General features: G+C 37.9%; 1 protein-coding gene across 6 annotated transcripts in view; it reads left to right on the top strand.

Moving 5' to 3' along the window:
- KIF1B (kinesin family member 1B) overlaps window positions 1-21,807 on the top strand; it is a 134,549-nt gene that overhangs the window by 16,926 nt on the left and 95,816 nt on the right. For all 6 annotated transcript variants that reach the window (XM_046661801.1, XM_046661797.1, XM_046661800.1 and 3 more), the window contains 3 exons: window positions 17,397-17,473; window positions 18,202-18,381; window positions 20,049-20,114. In XM_046661801.1, the coding sequence (XP_046517757.1) occupies window positions 17,397-17,473; window positions 18,202-18,381; window positions 20,049-20,114 (323 nt within the window). The remainder of the gene's footprint in view (window positions 1-17,396; window positions 17,474-18,201; window positions 18,382-20,048; window positions 20,115-21,807) is intronic.

Below are 21,807 nucleotides of genomic sequence, written 5' to 3'. Positions count from 1 at the left end.
TGAGGTTGCCAAGATGGTCTTAAAACTTACTCTGCTTCCTTACAATGATTCTTTGAGTTGAACAACAGATGTAGCTATAATAGATAGTAAACTTATAAATTATTACTAAAATTAGCAGTCCTAATGGTTTCCTAGTTTGTTTCTCTATATAATTACTTAGGTGAAAAATGACTTAAGCTGGTTTCTTTTGTATTTGCATGAATAATTACTTGAAATTGATCTGTAGGCAAATTAGTACTTAAAATAGTGGTAAGTTCTACCATTTTGAAACCTGTAACTTTGTGATAAAACGGAATCATCGTTCTTTCAGACACAAGTTAATGCTGAATTGTTGGGGAAACCATTCTGATCTCATCTATTTATGGGCCATTTGCCAGTGTTCTGTGTAGAGGATTCTACCAGTGGGAAATAAAATTATATATTTCTATATGTAAGATGCACAATGTGATGTTTTGATATATGTATACATTGTGAAATAATTACTACAATCACACTAATTAACAGATTCATCACCTCTCATGGTTACCGTTTTTGTTTTGTGGTAAGAACACTTGAGATCTACTCTCTGAGCAAATTTTAAGTATACGTTATTATTAACTGTAGTCACCATGCTACACGTCAGGTCTCCAGAACTTACTCGTCTGATAACTGAAAGTTTGTACCCTTTGATCAATATCTTCCCTCCTCCCCCACCCCCCAGCCTCTGGTAACCACCATTCTGTTCTCTGTTAATATGAGCCTGACTGTTTTTTCAGATTCCTCGTGTACAACTTTGAGCTTTCTATTGCTCATACACTTCTTTGAACTTGGTAAAGAGAACTTGGAACAATCTATTGTTAAAAAGAAAGATTCGAAAGTAGGAGTCTAAACTGTTGTACCATTGTTTGTATTTTACATTTCTTTGTCAGTTGTGCCAGTGAGTCTCTGAGTTATATCCTGTAAATAATTGTAAAAGAAAAAGGGATAGCAAACTGAAGAAGAAAATACGATTCCTAGTTGAACACCTTTTCAGAATAGGGCCATAAATTTTGGAGTTGGTGAAGATATTAGTTCTGGTCACCCATTATTGCTTATCTCCCACAAAAATCTCTCCAGAATTATTGAAAATACTGATATGTGTTTTGATGAAATACTAAAAATGAATGTCTGTTTTTTACTAAAAGTAGTAATTTGTTTAGAGTAGGCCTAGGTATATTGTACTAGTTCTATAAAAACCAAGCTGTGGACCACCTTAAGCACAGGGCTGAGCTACCACTGGCTTTTCCGTCATATTTTGTCCAAAACCTTTCTAGAGAACAGGCTAAGTGGCTCTGCTCTGCCTTGCCCTTTCTTTCTTTCCCTTCCTTTTTTTTTCTTCTTCTTCTCCCCAAAGCCCCCCAGTACATAGTTGTATATTCTTTTTTTTTTTTTTTGAGGAAGATTAGCCCTGAGCTAACATCTGCTGCCAATCCTCCTCTTTTGTTTTTGCCGAGGAAGACTGCCCCTAAGCTAACATCTGTGCCCATCTTCCTCTACTTTATATGTGGGGTGCCTACCACAGCATGGCTTGCCAAGTGGTGCTGTGTCCGCACCTGGGATCCAAACCGGTGAACCCCAGGCTGCTGAAGTGGAACATGCGAACTTAACTTCTGTGCCACCGGCCCGGCCCCTATAGTTGTGTATTCTAGTTGTAGGTCCTTCTGGTTGTGCTGTGTGAGACACCGCCTCAGCATGACTTGATGAGTGGGGCCATGTCCGCGCCCAGGATCCGAACTGGTGAAGCCCTGGGCCTCTGAAGTGGAGCCCGTAAACTTAACCACTTGGCCATAGGGCCAGCCCCTCCCTTCCTTTTTTGAGAGTCTGCTATAATGTGACTCTGTGGGGATCACAGAGTTGTATGTACCATAGAAGTTTTTAAAGTTTATTGTGGGAGAGACAAGACGTACTAAAATAATGTCTATACAAAGTAAAAGTGATCGAAGTGCTAATTGCCATAAAAAGGGTTTTAAAAAAGTGCAGATGTGAGTTTGGTAAAAGGCACATGTAAGATTCATAGATGATAGGGCATTTCAGCTGGACCTTGAGGAATAAGTAAGGTATAAACTAAACATCCAGTATCTTTGGGGGAGATTTCAGAATTGTAGTTTAATAGAACTTATTAGTGTTGTAAGTGGGTATTGATACTCTCCACCCTCATGTGGCTATAACACATTGCCTCTCTGCACATAGATATTCAGCAAGAGAAATTTGTGGCTTTTAAATTAATATTAGGCTGTTGAAACAAAAATCCTCATTAGATGAATCAGCCTTAGAAAAATTAGGGTTAGTTTATAGCTAAATATTTTGTCATGGCTCAGAGGGTTTGGGGTAGTTTTGGTTCTTTTGAAAGGTGTTTGTTCTTGGAAAGCTGATTATCTAATTGTATGAGAGACATTTTCCTTTAGAATTTTTGGCGTTTTTGTAATGTTTTCTATTTTATATGGCAATTTCTTAGTAATTTGACTAATATGTAATTCAAGTAATTTTTTAATGAGTGTTTTTAAGTGAACTGCTTGCTGCTATGTTTAGAAAGTATTAATGGCTTGTTAAAAAAAAAAAACCATTCGGCTTAAGTCTGGGAGAGAGCGTGCATTCTGAACCTAGAGTGGTGGCAGAAAATGAAGTGAGTTTGCTGTAGCCACATGTGTTAGCTGCATTAAAAGACTGCTCTCCTGGCAAGCCGGCCTGGACTGCTGCTCACGGGGATTATAGCTGATTGCTCATGGAATGCAGTGGAATGTTCCTGCCACAAGTTCTCTTATGAAAAAGTCTGAGAGGGTGAAGAGTACTTTAGGGAATGTGCCACATCTGAAAACTGAGTAGTAGCCGTTTTATTTAAGCGCTTTCTGATCTTGGAGGGACTATGTTCTATGGCCCAGATAAATGTTACTGCTTTGACATTTTGGAGACCTGAGTGCGTACAAATGGCTTTGTTTAGTAATGTCCCATTATCTTCCAAGTTTCTCCCACTTTGGAAGCCTTTTTTGTTGTCTAATTTTAAAAAGGAAAGTGGGGCAAAATTAATACTCTAACTGCTCACATTTGTGGTTAGGTTACATATGTAAATCTGGAGACTTCGAAACTGCCTAAATTCCCCTCTGAAAAACAGGAGGTGGATAAAGCTGATTCTGAAACACTCCTTCAGGTGATGAAATTGTGATTGTTTGCTTCTTTAACCACAGGAATCTGTCTCCAGCCCTTTGCTAAGTCTCCTTTGTGTATTTATCAGTCTTTCTTTGTCCAGGGTATGTTTTTTTCCAGTACCCAAGTCTTAGTGGGATAGAAGGAACCTTCTTTTGTTTTTGTTTTCTTCCTGTTGTTTACATTTTACATTTTTTTTTAAAGATTTTACTTTTTCCTTTTTCTCCACAAAGCCCCCCGCTACATAGTTGTATATATTTTTAGTTGTGGGTCCTTCTGGTTGTGGCATGTGGGATGCTGTCTCAGCATGGCTTGATGAGTGGTACCATGTTTGCGCCCAGGATCTGAACCAGGGAAACCCTGGGCCACTGAAGCGGAGCGCGCGAACCTAACCACTCGGCCACAGGGCTGGCCCCTACATTGTACATTTTTAAAGGCTTTTTCATTTACACATGTGCATTTCTAAACCAAATGCTGCACGTCACAACTGGTACACAGAGTGACTTCATGTCCGTTAATGAAAATTTGGCATGGAGAAAGGGCAGGGACGAAATGGAGGTTTGGAAAGGAAGACTTGAAAGGAATTCTTTTAAATCTTTATGCTTTTTCCAGCATAAATTGATAAAATCACATGAAAATAAATATGAATGCATTTAGACTATGAACATTCTGGAAAATAAAGAAGAGGCAAAGAAAAGTCGCGTCTGTTCTTACCTCCTTACGACAGCCTACTGCTGCATTTTGATGCATTGTTGTTGTTGTTCCCATTAGGTTAAATGGGTAGAATCTTTATGTGATTTTGTGTTCTAGTCTTTTGTTAGTCTTTAGTTTTTTTCTCCTATTAGTATTACCTAATTCTTACTTGCATTTTAGTCTGAGTTTCTTTTCTTGCGGCCTATGGATAGACTTCTGAGTGCCTATCAAGTTGGGAACCCCTTGAAATTATATGCAAAATGTGTTTTATGCATTTTCTTAGAAAGGGGGTAATCACTTTCGATACATTTTTCGTGAGATCTGTGTCCCCAGAAAGGGTTAAGAAGCACTAGCCTAGAATTAGAATAAGGTCTCCTTAAGTCTTTTCCAGGATGAGGTAGGACATAATTAGTGAGATCAGACTAAATCGTAAACTCCATAATAGCATCTGCTACATTTATTTAATTGGAGTTGATTGAAACCAATTTTGTCCTTTAGAATGACTTTTGGAATGAGTCGGTAAAGGGAAGGTCCAGATCTTGCACTGTCACTGTCCTCCTCTCCCTGTAAGGAGATTGGTGGAAGCTGATGGCAGAGTCCCTCAGCAGTGTCAGGACTGGGGAAGCCTGTGATCTCTAAATCCACCCTTTAGCACAGGCCTGTCTGCTGGCCATTGACTTTGCTGTGGACCTTTTTATACCCTGACCATTCTTCTGCTGCCTCTTGGTTGTTAAAAGCAGCTTTTACCTTCGTTTTCCGCAGACCCAAAACATACTTTGTCTTTTTTTCTATATCTGACACAATTTTGTTTCGCAACTTATTAAGTTGACATTCTGGGATGTCTCCCTGTATTTCTTATGTTTTTCTTCTACTGGGATAAAGTTTACAGTCATAAAGAAGGGCATTGGACTACACCTTCTTCTAGTTGAGATACATTAATTTATTGAGCACATTTTTTAAAGTATTCTTTAAGAACATGATTTTAATGGCTGTATAGTATTCTTTTGTATTTATGAACCATAACTTATTTAGCAAATCTCCCATTACCAGACACTTGGGCCTTAAAACTACTTTTTAGGATTGCTGTAAAGAAGACTAAGCAAGCCCCACACAAGTGGGGAAGGAATTGTTTTGTACCTGTCTACCTGGTGTCCCTGCCTGCCTGTCTAATAAATATTTCAAACTCAACATATCCAAAACTGAATTCCTGATATATCCTCTTCCAATCTGGCTCCCCTGCATTCTCCCTCAGCTCTTTTTGTTGTTGTTGTTGGGGAAGATTCACCCTGAGCTAACATCTGATGCCAGTCCTTCTCTCTTTGCTTGAGGAAGATTTGCCCTGAACTAACATCTGTGCCAGTCTTCCTCTATTTTGTATATGGGTTGCTGCCACAGCATGGCTGCTGACAAGTGATGTAGGTCCATGCCTGGGAGCTGAACCTGGGCTGCTGAAGTAGAGTGTGCTGAACTTAACCACAAGGCGGGGGGGCCAGCCCCCTCCCTCAACTCAATTAATGGCAGCTCTATCTTGGAGTTGCTCAGGGCAAAAATCGTATAAGCATACTTGACTTCTCTCTTAAACTCTATCCATCAGAAAGTCCTGTGGGCTCTGCCTCAGAATATATCCAGAATCTGACCACTTTTCACTCCCTCTCCTGCCACCACCTGCAGTAACCTCCTAACAAGTCTCCTTGTTCCAACCCTTGTCCTCCAGCAGTCTCTTCTCAACAGCAGCTAGAGTGATCCTTTTAGAGTAGAAGTTGGACTGTTTTTTTCCTCAAAACTTGAGAGATGGTTCCCATTTCACTCAGAATAAAAGCTAAAGTCTGTGTAGTGACCTCCCCTCTCACTTTGTCAAACATTTGTAGCTTCCTGGGTCTTTCACTTAATAGTGTATTGGGTACGTTTTTCCCGTGTCTTAAGTATTCTTCAACAACATGATTTTAGTGGTTATATGGTATTCTGTCGAGTTTGTGAATTATACATTAGTTAGCTCATCCTATTTTATCATAAGACACGTGAGCCTTAGGTTCTTCATTTAGAGATGTTGCTAATGCCTACCGAGCCTGCTATCCCAGGGTTGTTGTGAGGATCCAGTGGGATTGGGTGTACAGCATAGAATGGTATTTGAAAAATTATTTGTTAGATTGTTTTTTGTGGTTAGTTTTGGTCCCTAAATTGTTATTTCAATGGGAATATAAATTTAAAGGCAGAAACAATTGAACCTATCACAAAGTTGGAAGAGGCCTTTGGTACAGTGTATTTGGAACTGCTTTTTATTACAGTGTATAATTTAAATTTCTTCAGTTACCTAAATAAGTTGTTTTCATATCTAGATTCCAAAACAGCAAAGAGAGGTGATTGGATAAAATCTTGCAGGAAACCTAGTCAGTCCTCTTTTTTTTTTTTTGAGGAAGATTAGCCCTGAGCTAACTACTGCCAATCTTCCTCTTTTTGCTGAGGAAGACTGGCCCTGAACTAACATCCATGCCCATCTTCCTCTACTTTATACGTGGGACGCCTACCACAGCATGGCTTTTGCCAAGCGGTGCCATGTCCGCACCCGGGACGTGAACCGGCGAGCCCCAGGCCGCTGAGAAGCGGAATGTGCGAACTTAACCACTGCGTCACCAGGTGGGCCGCTAGTCAGTCCTTTTTCTTTGCTGCTTTGCATTTTATTGTTCCAGTCTTTTGAGGCTGCCTTAATTAAATCCAAACTGTACTTCATGCAACCTTTATATGTGCATTTGTTGTTTTTTTCAAAGGGGAAGGTAACTTTACCCAGGTTTTTTTTTTAAATGCCTTCTTTGCAATTCTCAGGAGATGTTTTGGAGTCATTTTTTCAAGTCCATGCCAATAACACGATGCTGATTGCTTTTGGTAGTTGCCCAGTGAAGTGTGAAGCGCTGTAATGGGAGCTAGCAAAGTCTGCAGTGCAGTGCAGTTAGTGAGACTGTGAAAGGGACCACTACTTCTGGTCGTACAGTCGGCAAAGTAGGTATTCAGAGATTTTTAATAGTATATCAACAATTGTGCTTAGTTTAAGAAAAACATTTCTAGTGGGCTAAGAACTCTTCTTAGTTGCATTGTTTAGGGATGAATGTTCTGTACATATAGGTGGTAGGAATAAGAAATGTGAATTTAGGTTTTGAGAGCATCTATAGGAAATTAGGATTTTGCTGTTCAGCCACTGTGGGCTAGGAGGCCACAAGGCTCTCAGAGTTTAGTCTTGTCTTAGAGATAAATCATCAAAGAAGTGTGGTGACTGTTATGAAAGCATTGACGAGAGACAGCTAAATAATAGAGGGAGGGGTTTGGCGGCAAAAGGTAGGGAATGTCTGGAAAGCCTTTTTGTTTTGGCAGAACATACAGAAGACTGTATGGCCAGAATTAGCAGAAGCTGTGTAAATGAGGAAATGATTTGACTGTATTTACTATTTCCCTGTGACAGTGTTCTGGTCTGATACTGAAGGGCTCCTTTTGTGAATGTTAATAAACCTGAGGAGGCAAAATGGATGAAGGGAAAAACAAAAGCAGGTTTTACTTTTTAAATTGCCTTTTGGGGGAGTGGGAGGGGAACGCCATGATTAGTGATTAACAACGACAACAACGATGAACACTTAAACTGTGCCAGCCACAGTTAGGCACTTAGGGATTTTAACTCGTTTAATCTTCGCAATAATCCCATGGCAGATACTCTTATTTTCCCCATTTCACAGATGAGGCCATTGATACTGGCTAATTTGCCTGGGGCCACACGTTTAGGAACTGGGAGAACTGGAAAAGGAAGTCCCTGTCTGACTCCAGAGCCCTCACTGTCAACCTCCGTGCTATACGTATTGCCTCTCAAAACATTTATTGTTTTACTATTGTGTGTAGTAATACTGAAAGTCTATGTCTAATTTGAACTTTTAGATTAAAATTTATTTTGATGTCCCTTCTTGATGCAGGGAAATTGTGAATAAAAAGGGCATTGTTATTAATTCAGACATCTTTGTGCCACTTAGATTGAACGACAGCTAGGCCTTCGAAATCGTCTCCCTTCAAAACCATTCAAAATTTGCCTAGGAGGAGCAGATTTGTTGTTAATTGAGAATTTAAGGTTTGTTATAGCTAGCGTATTTATTTTATACCCAGTTGATAACATTGTGACACTACAAAGTTGGTAATTTTTTTTTCCTATTGTATATTTATTTTTAATACTCTGGGATTGAGTAAATAGTGAACACATACGATACATTTATCCTGTTTATAAAATTTGGAATCTAAGTTTGTTATTTTAAATGATTAAGGAACTTTATGATTGGAAATCTTTTGCTCAAATCTGCTGTATGGCAATTTGCTTTATGCCATTGTAATATATTTCCAGAAATATATTATTCTGAGTAAGGGAGGGGGCTGCTTATGGGTTTTGGTTTTATGGTTTTGGAATATAAATGGTGTACAAAATACTTTTATTGTGTGCCATTTTTTTAAATTTGGGGTACAAGAAGCTTTTGGGAGAGGAAGTTTATGCTGAAGATGTCACTGGGATTTTTAACAAGCCCCAAGCGAGCTGTGTTAGAAAAGTTAATAAAAAGTCACAGTGTTGCCACAATGATATGTTAATTGTAGTTGCAGGCAAAATCTTCAGTAGTTTGCCAACAACAGTATAATTGCTACATAGAGACTTTGAGATGTTAGATAAACAAATTTATTCTGGAGAATAAAAAGGCTTTTAAATACAAATCTTGTTTTGACTGCCTTGTTTTCCAGGGCTTAGTAATTAAAACATTGTTTCTGCATCCTTATGCTGAGGTAGTAAACTTGGAAAGAAGGCAAGGAAAAGGGGGCTAAAATTGGGGGTCTTAATATAAGACTTTGTAAGGCTAATTTTGACTTGAAGGGACTCGAAAAAGAGAAGATGGTCTTGTGGGTCATCAGTAAGTTAAAACCTGTGGAACATTTTGTGATAGTCTTTTTAAAGGCATTTGCATTTATCTTGGATAAGGGTCTTCAAGTAAGCCTTTACATGAAAGATGCTGTCCTGTTCGTTGTTTACTCTTCTCCAGCTCTATTAAGGTAATGAATGTCAGCTACAGCATGAGGAATAAACCTTTGAAGACAAAAGGAAAAAGCTGTGAAAGGTGTAGGGAGAGGATAAATGTGGGGTCATCTTCCCTGTAGCCTTGGGAAAAGATAAAATCAGATCTTCAGTTCTGAAGCTGCCTTTTTGATTTATGAAGGGGAACTTCAGAAAAACAGCCTTGAAACCAGACAAGATCTGAATGGCAATGGGAGCTAAGGCCCAGAGGTGAGGGTGAGCAGAATGAGTTATTGGGGAAGTCAGGGGATAGATAGTGTGAACAAAAACTCATTCCTTTGGGGAGTCCAGAAGATGGTTCTGATAATAAGCATTATAATAATTGTAGCTAACATAGCTAGACTTCCTCCTTGAAACGTTTCCGTCTCTTGGCTCTCAGGACCCCATGCTCTCCTGATTGCCTTCCTTACAGGCCATTCTCTATTCTTCCTTACCTCCTATGTTAAAAGTGCACCAGGACTTTGCCTCTTCTCTGTCTCCAGAGAAGACAGACACTCTACGTGATTTCATTCAGGGTCAAGGCTTTAAATGTCGTTGAGATGATGTTGTCTCTCAAGTTTATTTCTCCAGCCTGGACCTCTCTGTAGAGCTCTAGACTGGTCCACCCAGTTGCTAACTTAACTCTACTTGAAAGCCTAAGAAGTATCTCAAACTTAACATGTCCTCAACAGAACTGTTGTTTTCCCTTCCTTGCCTACCTAAAGGGGCTCTTCCTTCATGCTTGCCCATTCTTTTAGTTTCTAAGACCAAAAATATTGGAGTCATTCTTGCCTTCTTTTTCTTTTTTTTTGTAAAGATTTTATTTTTTCCTTTTTCTCCCCAAAGCTCCTCGGTACATAGTTGTATATTCTTCGTTGTGGGTCCCTCCAGTTGTGGCATGTGGGACGCTGCCTCAGCGTGTTTTGATGAGCACTGCCATGTCCGCGCCCAGGATTCGAACCAACGAAACACTGGGACCCCTGCAGCAGAGCGCGCGAACTTAACTGCTTGGCCACGGGGCCAGCCCCTGCCTTCTTTTTCTTACGGGCCACCTGTAATACATTAGTAAGTCCTGTAATCTCTACCTTCACAATCTGTCTTGAATCTGGTTACTTTTTACCATTTCTGCTCTAGTCCAAGACAGTACTGCGGTAGCCTCCTATCTTTCTGCTTCTACTCTTGTTTCTATGCAGTAGTCAGTCATATTTTAGAAATGCAAATCAGATTATGTCACCCCTCTGCTTCAAATCCTTTGTTGGCTTCTTGTCACTTTTAGAATACAACTAAAAATCCTCACCTTGGCCACAGGGCCCCACAGAATTTGGCCTCTGGCTCTCTGATTTCACATCTCATCATTGTTTAACCCTCTGGCTATGCTGGTGGTCTTGCAGTTCCTTAAATGTCATTCAGCTTCCTGCTCAAATATCACCTTCTCAGAGGTGGCAGCCTGCCCACTCTTATCTAAAATAGCCGCCCCTACCACCTCCACTGTCACCTTATATCTCCTAACTCTTCCTTACTTTTCTTCTGCAGTTTATATTATCTCTGTTAGTTAATTATTTGACTTCCTGAGTAGAATGTAAGCTCCTTGAAGGCAGGGACTGATTTTCACTAGATACCTTCTGGCCTGAGGCATGGGAGGCACTCAAATATTTGTGAAATGAAAGAATATTTTGAACATTTCTTTTGGGCTAGGCCCTGAGGTAAATTCTTGACATGGATTAGTCATTCATCCTCACAACAATCCTATGAAGTTGGGCACTATTATTATTGTACCCATTTTACAGATAAGAAAATTGAGGCTTACCAAGTTTGTTATGTGCCCAAGTTATAGATGGACCCTAGGATAATATTGGATACTTAGGGTGGGGTTAGGTTAAAGCCTCTATAGTATTCTATTTCCTTCATTACTAAAATCCTTGAAAATGTCTTCTAGAAATATTTTCTAGTTCAACTCACATTTTGATCATTGAATGATGGGTCAAATTGTAAGACAGAATTCACTTTTGGGTCAGGAGATCCAGCGCTTTTGGTATAGGAATGGGCCTTTTTCTTTCCCTGCTCCAACAAATGTCTTCTCTGTAATTGGTCTCCACACTGTAGCCTATAAATGTAATCAAGTCACTCTAGGCTTCTCATTGCTCAGGTGTTCACCAGCTCTTTGACCCTGAGATTTTAGTGCTTTTCTACCCTTTGGGGCTCACTGCACTTGAGTCACACCTGCCAAATCAGTACCTGGATGTCACACACTTCTTTTTGCCCCAGGACTTCCTATTGCAGTTCCCTGGCTTAAGCCGCATATTGCCCAGTGGTTCAGATCCTTAGAGCCAGATGGTTCAGATTTCAGACTAGGCTCTGGCCTTGGGCAAGTGTCTTCATCTCTGTGTCTCAGGTGCTCCAAATGTAAAATGGAGATGATAGCACTGTCTACTTCATGAAGTTATTGTGAGGATTCAATGAGTGAATACATGGAATGCTTTAGCACAGTGCTTGGAACATAGTATGCATTCAGTCAGTGTTAGCTGCTGTTGTTATCACTCCACCTTCCCTAGCTATCTCCTACTTTTCTTTCAGCCCAGCCTTCTCTGTTTCACCATATCAGAGTTTATTGTCTCAAAAATCATCTCTTTTGTATATGTTTGCTTTTATACATTACTGTTTATATGTTCTTATAGGACCCCCTGCGTACCTAGCATGACTCATCATAATTTGGAAGAATGTATTTATTTTGTGTGATTATATGTCTGTTTCCTCCAGTGGCTGTAAGCTCTAGAAGGGGGCGGAAGTAACTTTTTTGCTTCTTATTGTATCCCCAGCACAGTGCCTGGTACATAGTTTGTAGTTAATAAATGTGCTTAGTGAATGTGCCCAATGAATGAAAGTGCCATTTAACTTTTCCCTTCTTAAAATAGGATCTTGGGATCTTTTGCAATAACCTTTCCTTTGAGAATGATTAATGTTAGCGTGGAAGCTAACTGGGAGACTTGGAGAACTGAGCTCGTTGAGTACAAGTACAGAGGGCAAAGGGGCAGAGACTGTTGGGTGACAGGCAGAAAGATCAGGGAAAAGGGCTTGTCTGGGTAGATGCCGTCATAACAAAGTGTTTTTGTTGAAGGCCTGAGTGATGTACCATCCTGGATGTAGTTACGATATTTATCAATGATTCACCCAGTGCTTATTGAGTCCCTGCTCTGTGCTGGGCATTGAGCCAGGTGCTGAGCCCTCACCCTTCTAATTGAAGGGGAACTACCTGGGAAGATGAATACTGAGGATATTAGCATTTATTTACATCTTTTGGTGTTTACCATGTGGCAGTGCCTCTTGGCTGTGTGTCTTGTGTGTGAGGTCAAGAATCTGTTCCATACCTACACAAGAATCTTTATGCAAGGTAAGCTTGTCATATCTAGAACACTGGAGAAAACTTTGCAGCAATATATTTTAATGGTAAGGTACCTCTATCTGTCATGAGATTCCATATTTCCTGCAAAATAGAAACTGTAAGAGACAGTTCTAAAGACATGGAGAAGAAGAGGAATTTCCAATACCTATTCCACTCTTCTGCTTCCATTGTATTTACCTTTATCCTTGCCCTTCCTGGTGACCTCTGTCAGCACATCTTTGTTTCCCTATATTGCTTAAAACTTGGTTATCTTTCCTCCTGTTCCCTATTTACCTATTACTGCTATTTCCTAAAAGTCGTATTGCTACTCTCGAGATTGAAATTTAGATTCCTCCTCTCCCAGAGATTAACGTTTCTTGACAGAACCTGAATTAAGTTGGCTGCTCAGGGAGAAAAACCTCAGGAAGCAAGTGTTGTTGAGAGAGCTACATTCCAGTTCACAAATAAGCATCACCTACTTATGAAGTTCGCACTGTGAGTGACATACAAAGAGGAGTCATGGTTTCCAGCCACAAAGAAGTGATCATCTATAAGGAAAGATAAAACTAACATTTTCATTGGCTCTTTAGGTATATATTTAGTATCTACCATGTGTCAGGCCCTGTCCTGGGAGCTGGGGATATAGCAGTTAATGAAATAGAAGTTCTGGTCTTATGGAACCTACATTACAGTGACTCATATAATAAATCAGATAGTCATAAGTGTAATGAAGAAAAATAAAGCACAGTAAGAGGATGGAGAGTAAAGTGGATGCTGATTTAAATAGAATGGTCAGAAAAGGGCCATCTGATAAGGTGATGTGTGAATAGAGACTTGTGTGAAGTTAGGGAGTGGGCTATTCAGATACCTTGGAGAGTAACATTCCTGGTAGAGCAGTAAATATAAAGTCCCTGAAATAAGAATGTGTTTTTAGTACCAAGGGCAGTGGGACTGGAGTGAGAGGTGAGTCTTTGGAGAGGAGGGCAGAGAGGGAGTGTATGATTGGAAGCCATTGGAAGGTTCACTAAGAGGCATGACGGGTGTGATCTGGATTACATTTGACAAAAATCATTGCCTGCAGTGTGGAGATGAGACTTTTCAGGGGTCTGGGGGGGAGTGAGAAGCCCAGTTAGGAGGTATTGTAGTCATTCAGGTGAGAGAGATGGCTTGCACCAGGGTAGTAATGAGGTGGTGGTGAGAAGCTGTGGGATTCTGGATACATTTTGAAATTAGGGCTGACAGAATAGATCAGAAGTGGAGGGTGAGAGAAGAGTCAAAGATGACTCCAAGATCATCTGTGAAAAGTTGCTTTTGGAGATGGGTCCAGGTCTGGAGTATACTCTGTGTGCAGAGAAATCTTGATATAAAAGGCGGCCTTAGGTGCAGAAGTTTAAAAGGGACCTTGAAAAGTGACGTGAAAACGTGATTTTTAGGAAATAAAGCAATATGAAGTATACAGCTCTTAAAATAGAGTATGTTCTGACTCCAGTCCTCAAAAATATGTCTGGAGTCCTTTCCTTGAAGAAAAAGTAATGATTTATCCTAGACAAAGCCTGCACGATAATGACACATGACCATGGGAGGCATGCTATATTTGTAACAACTTTTACATTGGTGAAAATGTGGTTTATGTTTTGAACATTTTCATTAATTACTATAGTTCCATTCTTACATGCATGCTTTCTGAGAAACAAATTAGAGGTCGTACACACTGTATTTAGCTCAGTTGACTTTGGTACAAGAACTGTTGTGTTAAATATTGCCCAATCTTTCAGTAACACAGTTCTCTTTATGTTCTTTTTGTGAAAGTTGATAAAATTTACTGGTATTTTATGTATATATTGTATAGGTATGTACTCTTTTGCTTTTTCTTTTTATGCTTCTGAAAATGGTACAGGATTTAGTGAAATTAAAATTATACATGACATAGGGAGGACGTTCATCTGAATGTCTTTGGTGTAGGTCATTGTAGAGGTATAGAGGAGCCACAGACATGGTCCGTGTACTAAAGGGATTTATAATGTGGTAGGATACCAGAGATCTGATGACACATCTTAAAGGACCCCAGTGTGGTACTTGGACTCTTGCCAAGAAATTGTATTCTTATTTATGCTTTAGCTTATTTTATCAATTAGTGAACTTTTTTTGTTTTGGTTTAAAGACCCTGGAATATGGTTATCATCCCAACCAAACATGATAAATTCGTATTTTTGAAAATTGACATTTGTGTAGTGTTTTACTCATTTAATCCTGTGAACTAGGTATTATTTCACTTTTAGAGAGAACACAAAAGTGTAACAATACCCAAGGTCACAAAAAATATAAATTGTATATTTCTTAATTGTTCTTGATGTATTTAGGATATTAAAAGATAGCAATATGTAGGCACTGATGCTGGTCCTTTGATTCCAAGTCCTATACCTTTTCTGTTACATAGACTGTCTCTCCCTTCCCCCCTATTATTAATGGTTGGAAACCTCCCATTTCTTAAACAGGATGGGTTAAAGCAAGTGAGTTAGATCTCACCTGTTGTTAGTTCAGAGAGAAAAATCCTTTGGCACATTTGAAAACATTAGTTCATTGTTCATGGAAGTAATGGTAGAGTTCATGGGCTTCTGTTGAGCTCAAGTGCTGTTGTCATTAATATTTTATCAGTGTCACAGTTTTTTTTCGTTTGCAGAATTCTGGAATTTTAAAATTTTTTATTAGGAAATATTTCATGTATTCAAGATAATACAATGTATATATAAGTATAAAGAATAATATAAACCAAACGACTCTGTCACTACTACCCAATCTACATATAGAAATTACCTATGTCTTCTGAGACTTTCTATTTCTATTTATACTTCCTCCTAAAACAGGTAATGATATTGAATTTTGCATTGGTCTAAGGTATCTTTTATAAATATCTTTCATTTAGGAATTAAAATGTTTTAAATATTGTGGATAAATTTCATCTTGTTTGGCATAACTATTATATGAATATCTCTTTAAAATTATATTTTGATTTACGTATTATGTTAAAATAAAAAGATTGTTGTTGTTGTCTAGAGGCAGTTATTTAAAAGGCAGCTTGGTTTCCAAGCTGGGAGTTCAGAAAATTTATTAGTTTCAAAAGTTTCAAAGATTTGGGAGAAAGGAATATTGAAGAAGAAAAGGATTTCATGTGAATCCAGGAAATTGCTCATTGGTGTTTTTCTTTACCAGGGAAAAGAGAACAAAGGGGTAGGATGTGAGAACTAGCCCTTTCTTAAGCTGTTCATGGGGCAGTTGGTTCCACCAGTGAGTAGCTAAAAGGCTGAATGAAAAATGGCTTGAAAGTTTTATGACAGCAAATTTTCTAGAGGTTAGAAATGTTTATTTTAACCTTGTTTTTGAGTAGTGAAGAGTCCTTCAGAGGTCGTATCCCACATCTTGTCATTGGCCTTATTGCTGAGCCACTGAAACCTGGAATCTGGTTCACGCAGTATGACACTAATTTCCCTTTTCTTAGTAGAGTTTGTGTGTGGTCTTTCATCTTTTAGGAACTGTAATCGTCATAGTTCCTAGTTTTAAATAGGTAAAGAGAGTTTTAAGCAATGCCTTTGATAACCATGTTAGAGGGATGGTCATATACATGTGCAAACACATACGCATTTGTATGCCTATCCATAAAAATGCCTTACTGTGTTTGCCTTGGCGGTTTCTGCATGTAGAGAATAAGCATTTAAATGGTGGATGTCTTCTCTAAGAGTGTGGACTCTGGAGCCAAACTTTCCAAGTCCACATCCTGAATATGCCACTAGCTACCTCTGTACCCTTGGGTAAGTTATTTAACCTCTTTGTGATTTTTTTAATCTATAAAATGGAGGTAGTAAAACTTTTGCCTTGTTGAGTGGTCTGGAGGATTAAATAGGTTAGTACACAGAAAGTACTTACAGCTCTGGAGTAAGTGCTCCCTGAATGTTGGCTATTATTTAAATCTTGTATGTAGTGCCATTTGGTTAGAAGCATACTTCTTTGTTTAGGTTACCATTTGTAGGTGGGGAGATGTTCTTTAGAGTCATGTCTCCTTGTCACATGATTCTGGGCAGTGTGAGCCTTATTAATACTCTGTCAGCATTTGAGGCTGGAACATAAGTGTGTGACCATACCCAGTGGAATCCAGCAAGAGAGAGAACTAAGCACCGTAGCAACTGTTGCTATTTGTGTCCTGAGCAGCAGCTGCTCCTGACAGATTTATTTTTTAATCCTGATCTTGCGGATAGCCTGGGATGTGGCCCTGCTTTAGAGAAGGGGATTGGTTGAGATGTCTGGTCTTTGAGGATTTCATGACCACATGTTATAAAGATTCTATTCCATGTGAAATATGAGGAGCTAAAGCTTTGCGTATGAGAAAGGAAGAGAGTCCCTGAAGTATAGTGTAACTGGATTAATTATATGAGAAATCTCTTTTCATATGGGCAGTGAGACTTGATGCTTTTCAGTCAAAAAGTGGTTTTGCTGTTTATAACATCCAGAAGATAATTTAGGGGTCTGTGACTCCAGTGTATGCATACGTATACACATTCATGCACACATACAAATATCTATATAGTAACATGTATTATTATCACCTGTGGAGTTCAGAAATAAGACTGTCTTTCCAATGAATGCTTCATTACCAAATGCTGTTCTGAAGTAGATAATACGATCTTTAAAAAGTTTGTTTCAAATAGTGATTGGATTAATTCAGTAACTTTCTCATTTTTGTTTCTGATGAGTTGAAATATTTCAAGTCTTATGAAGCACCTTGAAATAGTAAAATGGTCCATTTCCAAATTTTGGCTGCTGACTTACCTAGGGTCCAGTCACAAGATATTTGCTCAGCACCTACTATGTACCAGGCTCTGTTTTGAATCCTGGTAATGCCTAGTGAATGTGGTTGGTCTGATTCTTTTGAAGTTCTATACATAGATCCTACCTATTAAAATTGTGATTATTTTTGTTTTTGGGTTGCCCTATTCACATTCAGTGGTATGAATTTACTGATTTGGATGTTTTGAATTTACAGCACTACATCATATTGAGCTAAAAGAATGTGTAACTGACTTATAAAATCACAACATTTTCATCCTCTAGGTATTATTAACCCAAAAAACCCAAAGGAAGCTCCAAAGTCCTTCAGCTTCGACTATTCCTACTGGTCTCACACTTCGGTAAGTGTGTGTATGGTGCAGCATAGTAGAACAGTGAACGTTCTGAAAGAGCCTGCAGGTCCACAAGGAAAACAGAGATTACCGACATGTAGGAAAATGGAGAGTAGGGTCCTTCATAGTATCCTCACTCAGTACAGCACCGCATATCTTGCTGGCTTCTAGGGATTGTTCCTAAACTAGAGTTTGCTTCTGCATCTCTTTGTTAGGGTTTTCTTTTTTTTCCTGTTTTGTGTTGGAGTAGGAGATGTTTTACACTGTGGGCAAAGCCTAATTGCCAAGAGAAAGGCCTGTGAAAGGGCTTGGAAAACATTCTTCACTGAAAGCTGTGTTTATTGAGAAATAGCCACACTACCTGGAGCTGGTTCAAAGAAGTATTTTTATATGTGGACTGGACTTTTGATCTTTTAGTCTCATTTTCCACTTAGGAAAATTTTCTTAGACCTCCCTATGAATGGAAGCATGATACTTTTAAAATTATGAAAAATGAAATGGAATCATGCTAGATAATTTCTTGTAGATATTTTCATGTATGGCTGACCTGGATGACTCTAATAGTGCCTCTGTGTGTGTGTGTGTGTGTGTGTATGTTTAATGAGAAAAATAAACTATGTGTAGAGGGAACTTAAACTTCTGGTAAAAAACTCTTTTATTTACTATAGAAGTAATCAGATAAGCACAGGAAAGAATATGAATGAAATGCCATTTATTTCTCCTTTTAATCTTTACAGCCCGAAGATCCCTGTTTTGCATCTCAAAACCGTGTGTACAATGATATTGGAAAGGAAATGCTCTTACATGCCTTTGAGGGATATAATGTCTGTATTTTTGCCTATGGGCAGACTGGTGCTGGGAAGTCTTATACAATGATGGGTAAACAAGAAGAAAGCCAGGCTGGCATCATTCCACAGGTAAAAAACAAAACAATGAAAAACCTCTCTTCATCATTATTCTTAGTCTTCAATTGCTTTAACAATTATTTTTATTTAGCAAACGTTTATTTAGGGACTACCATATGTGAGGCACAGAGATAAATCCTCTGCCCCTTTCCCTCAGAGGAGCTAACAGTCTGATGGAAAAGACTGACGTGTATACGTGTCTATCGTTAAGGGTGGGAAGATTGATGTTTTGTAAAGGTTTTGCTGTATGCTCAACGTCATGTTATTTTATCTTTGAACAATGTTGCCAGCTTCTTAAAAATGTGATAGTATGTACCAGACTCTATTCTGAATCCTGGGGACACCTAGTGAACGTTGGTCTGATTTTTTCCCAAATTCCCTGTATGGATCACTTCCTAAGAATGTGATTACTTTTGTTTTCTGATTGCCTTGTTCAGAGATACTTTCCTTTTATCTTATTAATTTAACACTATCACTTTAAGTTTGAGCAGCCTAAGATTTCCTTTTTTAAGAGCAGTTAGTCTTTTGATCTTGTACTGTTTGGGAATGGAGAAGAGTTGTGACAAAGATTATCAGAAAAAATTTATTTGTTAATAACAGGAACATGGTTTGCTTTTATTAATGATATTTGGAATTAATTTTAAAGTTATACTAGTTATTTTTGTTTTATCGCATTACCAGACTTAGTTTCTCCTCCTTTTTCCTTTAATTTTAATTTGTTTGTATTGGAATTCTTGTGTAATTATGTATGTATCTCTTTTCTGGTAGAGTTTTGGGATATTTTATTTTAATGCAAAAGCATGGATTTTTAAAAAGATTATTATTATTTAGAGACTGTCATTTATAGTAAATTTTGAATTCTGTTTAGACTTCTGGAGGATCACAAACATATAATTCATTTTCCAAATCTATACTGATTGCCTTAATACTAAATACTTAATAATAAGCAGATTTTTATTAATTATTATTATTAAAATAGTACATATTTTAAATACTAAGTATAGGGAGAGAGACATTTTGTAACTTTTCTGATCTAGAAAAATTGATGGTTTCTATTAGAACTGTCACTGTGTAGTGGAGTAGCCTCTCATAAAGGGGTTGGAATCTTAAGACCAGAGGTAAAGGGGAAAATTTTATAGAGTCAAAATTATTCTTGAAAATATCTTCATTTACTCTCTTCAAATAGTATGCATTCTCTCTCTGGATGTATGTACGCATAAATTTGTAATGTGTATAGTAATTGTTAATATATGTTTATATATCGTGGTAAGTAATATATGTGCCAAATACAGTTTAATAGTAGTTTTGTTACTGCAGTAATAAGACTGATGGTAAAGTCACAGTTGCTGCAGTATAGTATGAAGAGTTGAATTCACATAAGTTAAATGTGCCAATGACATACCACTAGAAGAGATATAAATTCCTCCTTTTCCCCTAAATGTGGCTTTCTTTCTAAGGAAACATTATTGAGATACTATTGTTGAGGGAGAAAAAAGATTAGATGAGAAGAACGTATTCAAAACTTCCCTTTTATTTCATTCAAAGCATTCACCTTTCATGTTGATACCATTAATTTTTTGAGAAAGAAAGAGGATCTTGCTAATTTGTTTAGCACTTGTGGGTAACTTGGTACTTCCCTGATTTATGCTGTTCATGCCTCTCTCATTCTGCTTCTCTAGTTATGTGAAGAACTATTTGAGAAAATCAATGACAACTGTAATGAAGAAATGTCTTATTCTGTAGAGGTGAGTACAACCAGAGGCACCTGTACTCTGTTCCCTCAAAGTTTACTTTTGAATGGTTCCAAATTATGACTGTGCTATAGATTACTCAACCCACGTTTGTACTTTTAGGCTATTTCTAAGTTTTGGTTATAATGAATAATGTTGCAATTAAATCCTTGTTCATAAGTCTACGGCTTTATTGTTAGTTATTTCCTTTGTATGTATCTTGGTTGTCAAACAATACATTTGAATTGCCAAAGGCCTTTTAGAAAGAAAGGCTATACCAATTTTCAGGCCCATTGGGAGGGTCTAAGCACCCATTGTGCCTTTGCCAACATCTAGCATTTTCGTTTTTTAATCTTTGCCAATTTGGTAAGGGAAAATTTCTTACTCTTAATTAAATTAGAACTTCTTTGATTATTAGTGTGGTTGAACATCTTGTAAATTATGCATATGCCTGTTTATGTTTTGAGATTGCAATGTTTTTCTTATTTGTTTGTGTGAACTCTTCACTCTTTAATGTTATTAATAATGATTTTTGACAGGCATAAGTTTTAAAAATATATAATCAAATCTCTTCTCCCCTCCACCCCTTTATAATTGCTTATAATCTTGGAAACTTAGTCTCCATGCAGTGTATATCCTAGCTCTTTCAAGAAAAGGTCTATAAAATTACATTATGTATGTTAGTTTATTTGAGAAACATTTCCACTTTTTTGCGTGTGCTTTATAAAGCTGTTGTTTCACACACCCCAATTTTTGGTATTCATTTTCACAGTAACTGAAATTATTGTTCTGTTAACATGAGTCTATTCTGAGAAATTAAGATGTTTTTAAAGCAAACTCTAGATTTTCTTTTTTTAATGTATGTGTTGTGATTTCCATAGGACTTTACACAGTTCCTAGTTCACCCACTTAGCTGCTTTGGGTTTTTTTCTCTACCTTTAAAGTGGTGCATAAATTTTAAAGAATTCTGCCTTCTGACTGTCATTACCAAAAGGGGAATGTGCTGTTCTAAAAATGTTTTTTGTTAAAATGAATTCTCTAAATAGCTTGTCTTATCCCTTGACTGTTTTTGAATATTAAATGTATAGCAAATGAAAATTCAGTAGATTTTTATTAATCTTATTAAAATATCACATTTTAAATAAATTCAAAGCATAGTGAGAGTGACAGTGTGACAGCATCTTTTGAGTTTATGGGTCATAAAAGAAGATGCCAGTTCCTCCCGTATTAGTCAGAGTTCACAGGCTCATTTGGAGGGTAGTGTGGATCCCTAGTTGATACTTTGTTGATCCTTATGGTTCTAGGAGCTCTACCACTTCTCTCAAGTGTTTCCTCTGCTCTAGCCACACTGGCTTTTTTGCTGTTTCTGAGACACACCAGGAACCTCAGGGCCTTTACATTTACATTTCCTTCTGCCTGAAATTTTTTCCCCTGGATATCTTTTTGACTAAGTTTTTCACCTCCTTCAAGTCTTTGGCTCAAATCTTATCCTCTCAATGAGGCTTATCTTGACCATCTTATTTAATACTGTAACTTACCCTCTACCCCAGCACTCCTGATCTCTCCTCCCTTGTTCTTATTTTTTTTTTTGCATAGTACTCATCATGTTCTAACCAACTTTATAATTTTACTTATTTTTTATGTTTGTTCTTTATTTTCAGTATCCCTTGTTAGAATCATAAACTCACTAGGGCAGCAATCTTTGTTT

The sequence above is a fragment of the Equus quagga genome, chromosome 5 (assembly GCF_021613505.1).
Source record: "Equus quagga isolate Etosha38 chromosome 5, UCLA_HA_Equagga_1.0, whole genome shotgun sequence".
NCBI lineage: Eukaryota > Metazoa > Chordata > Mammalia > Perissodactyla > Equidae > Equus > Equus quagga.
This window is presented reverse-complemented; position numbering and strand designations above follow the sequence as displayed.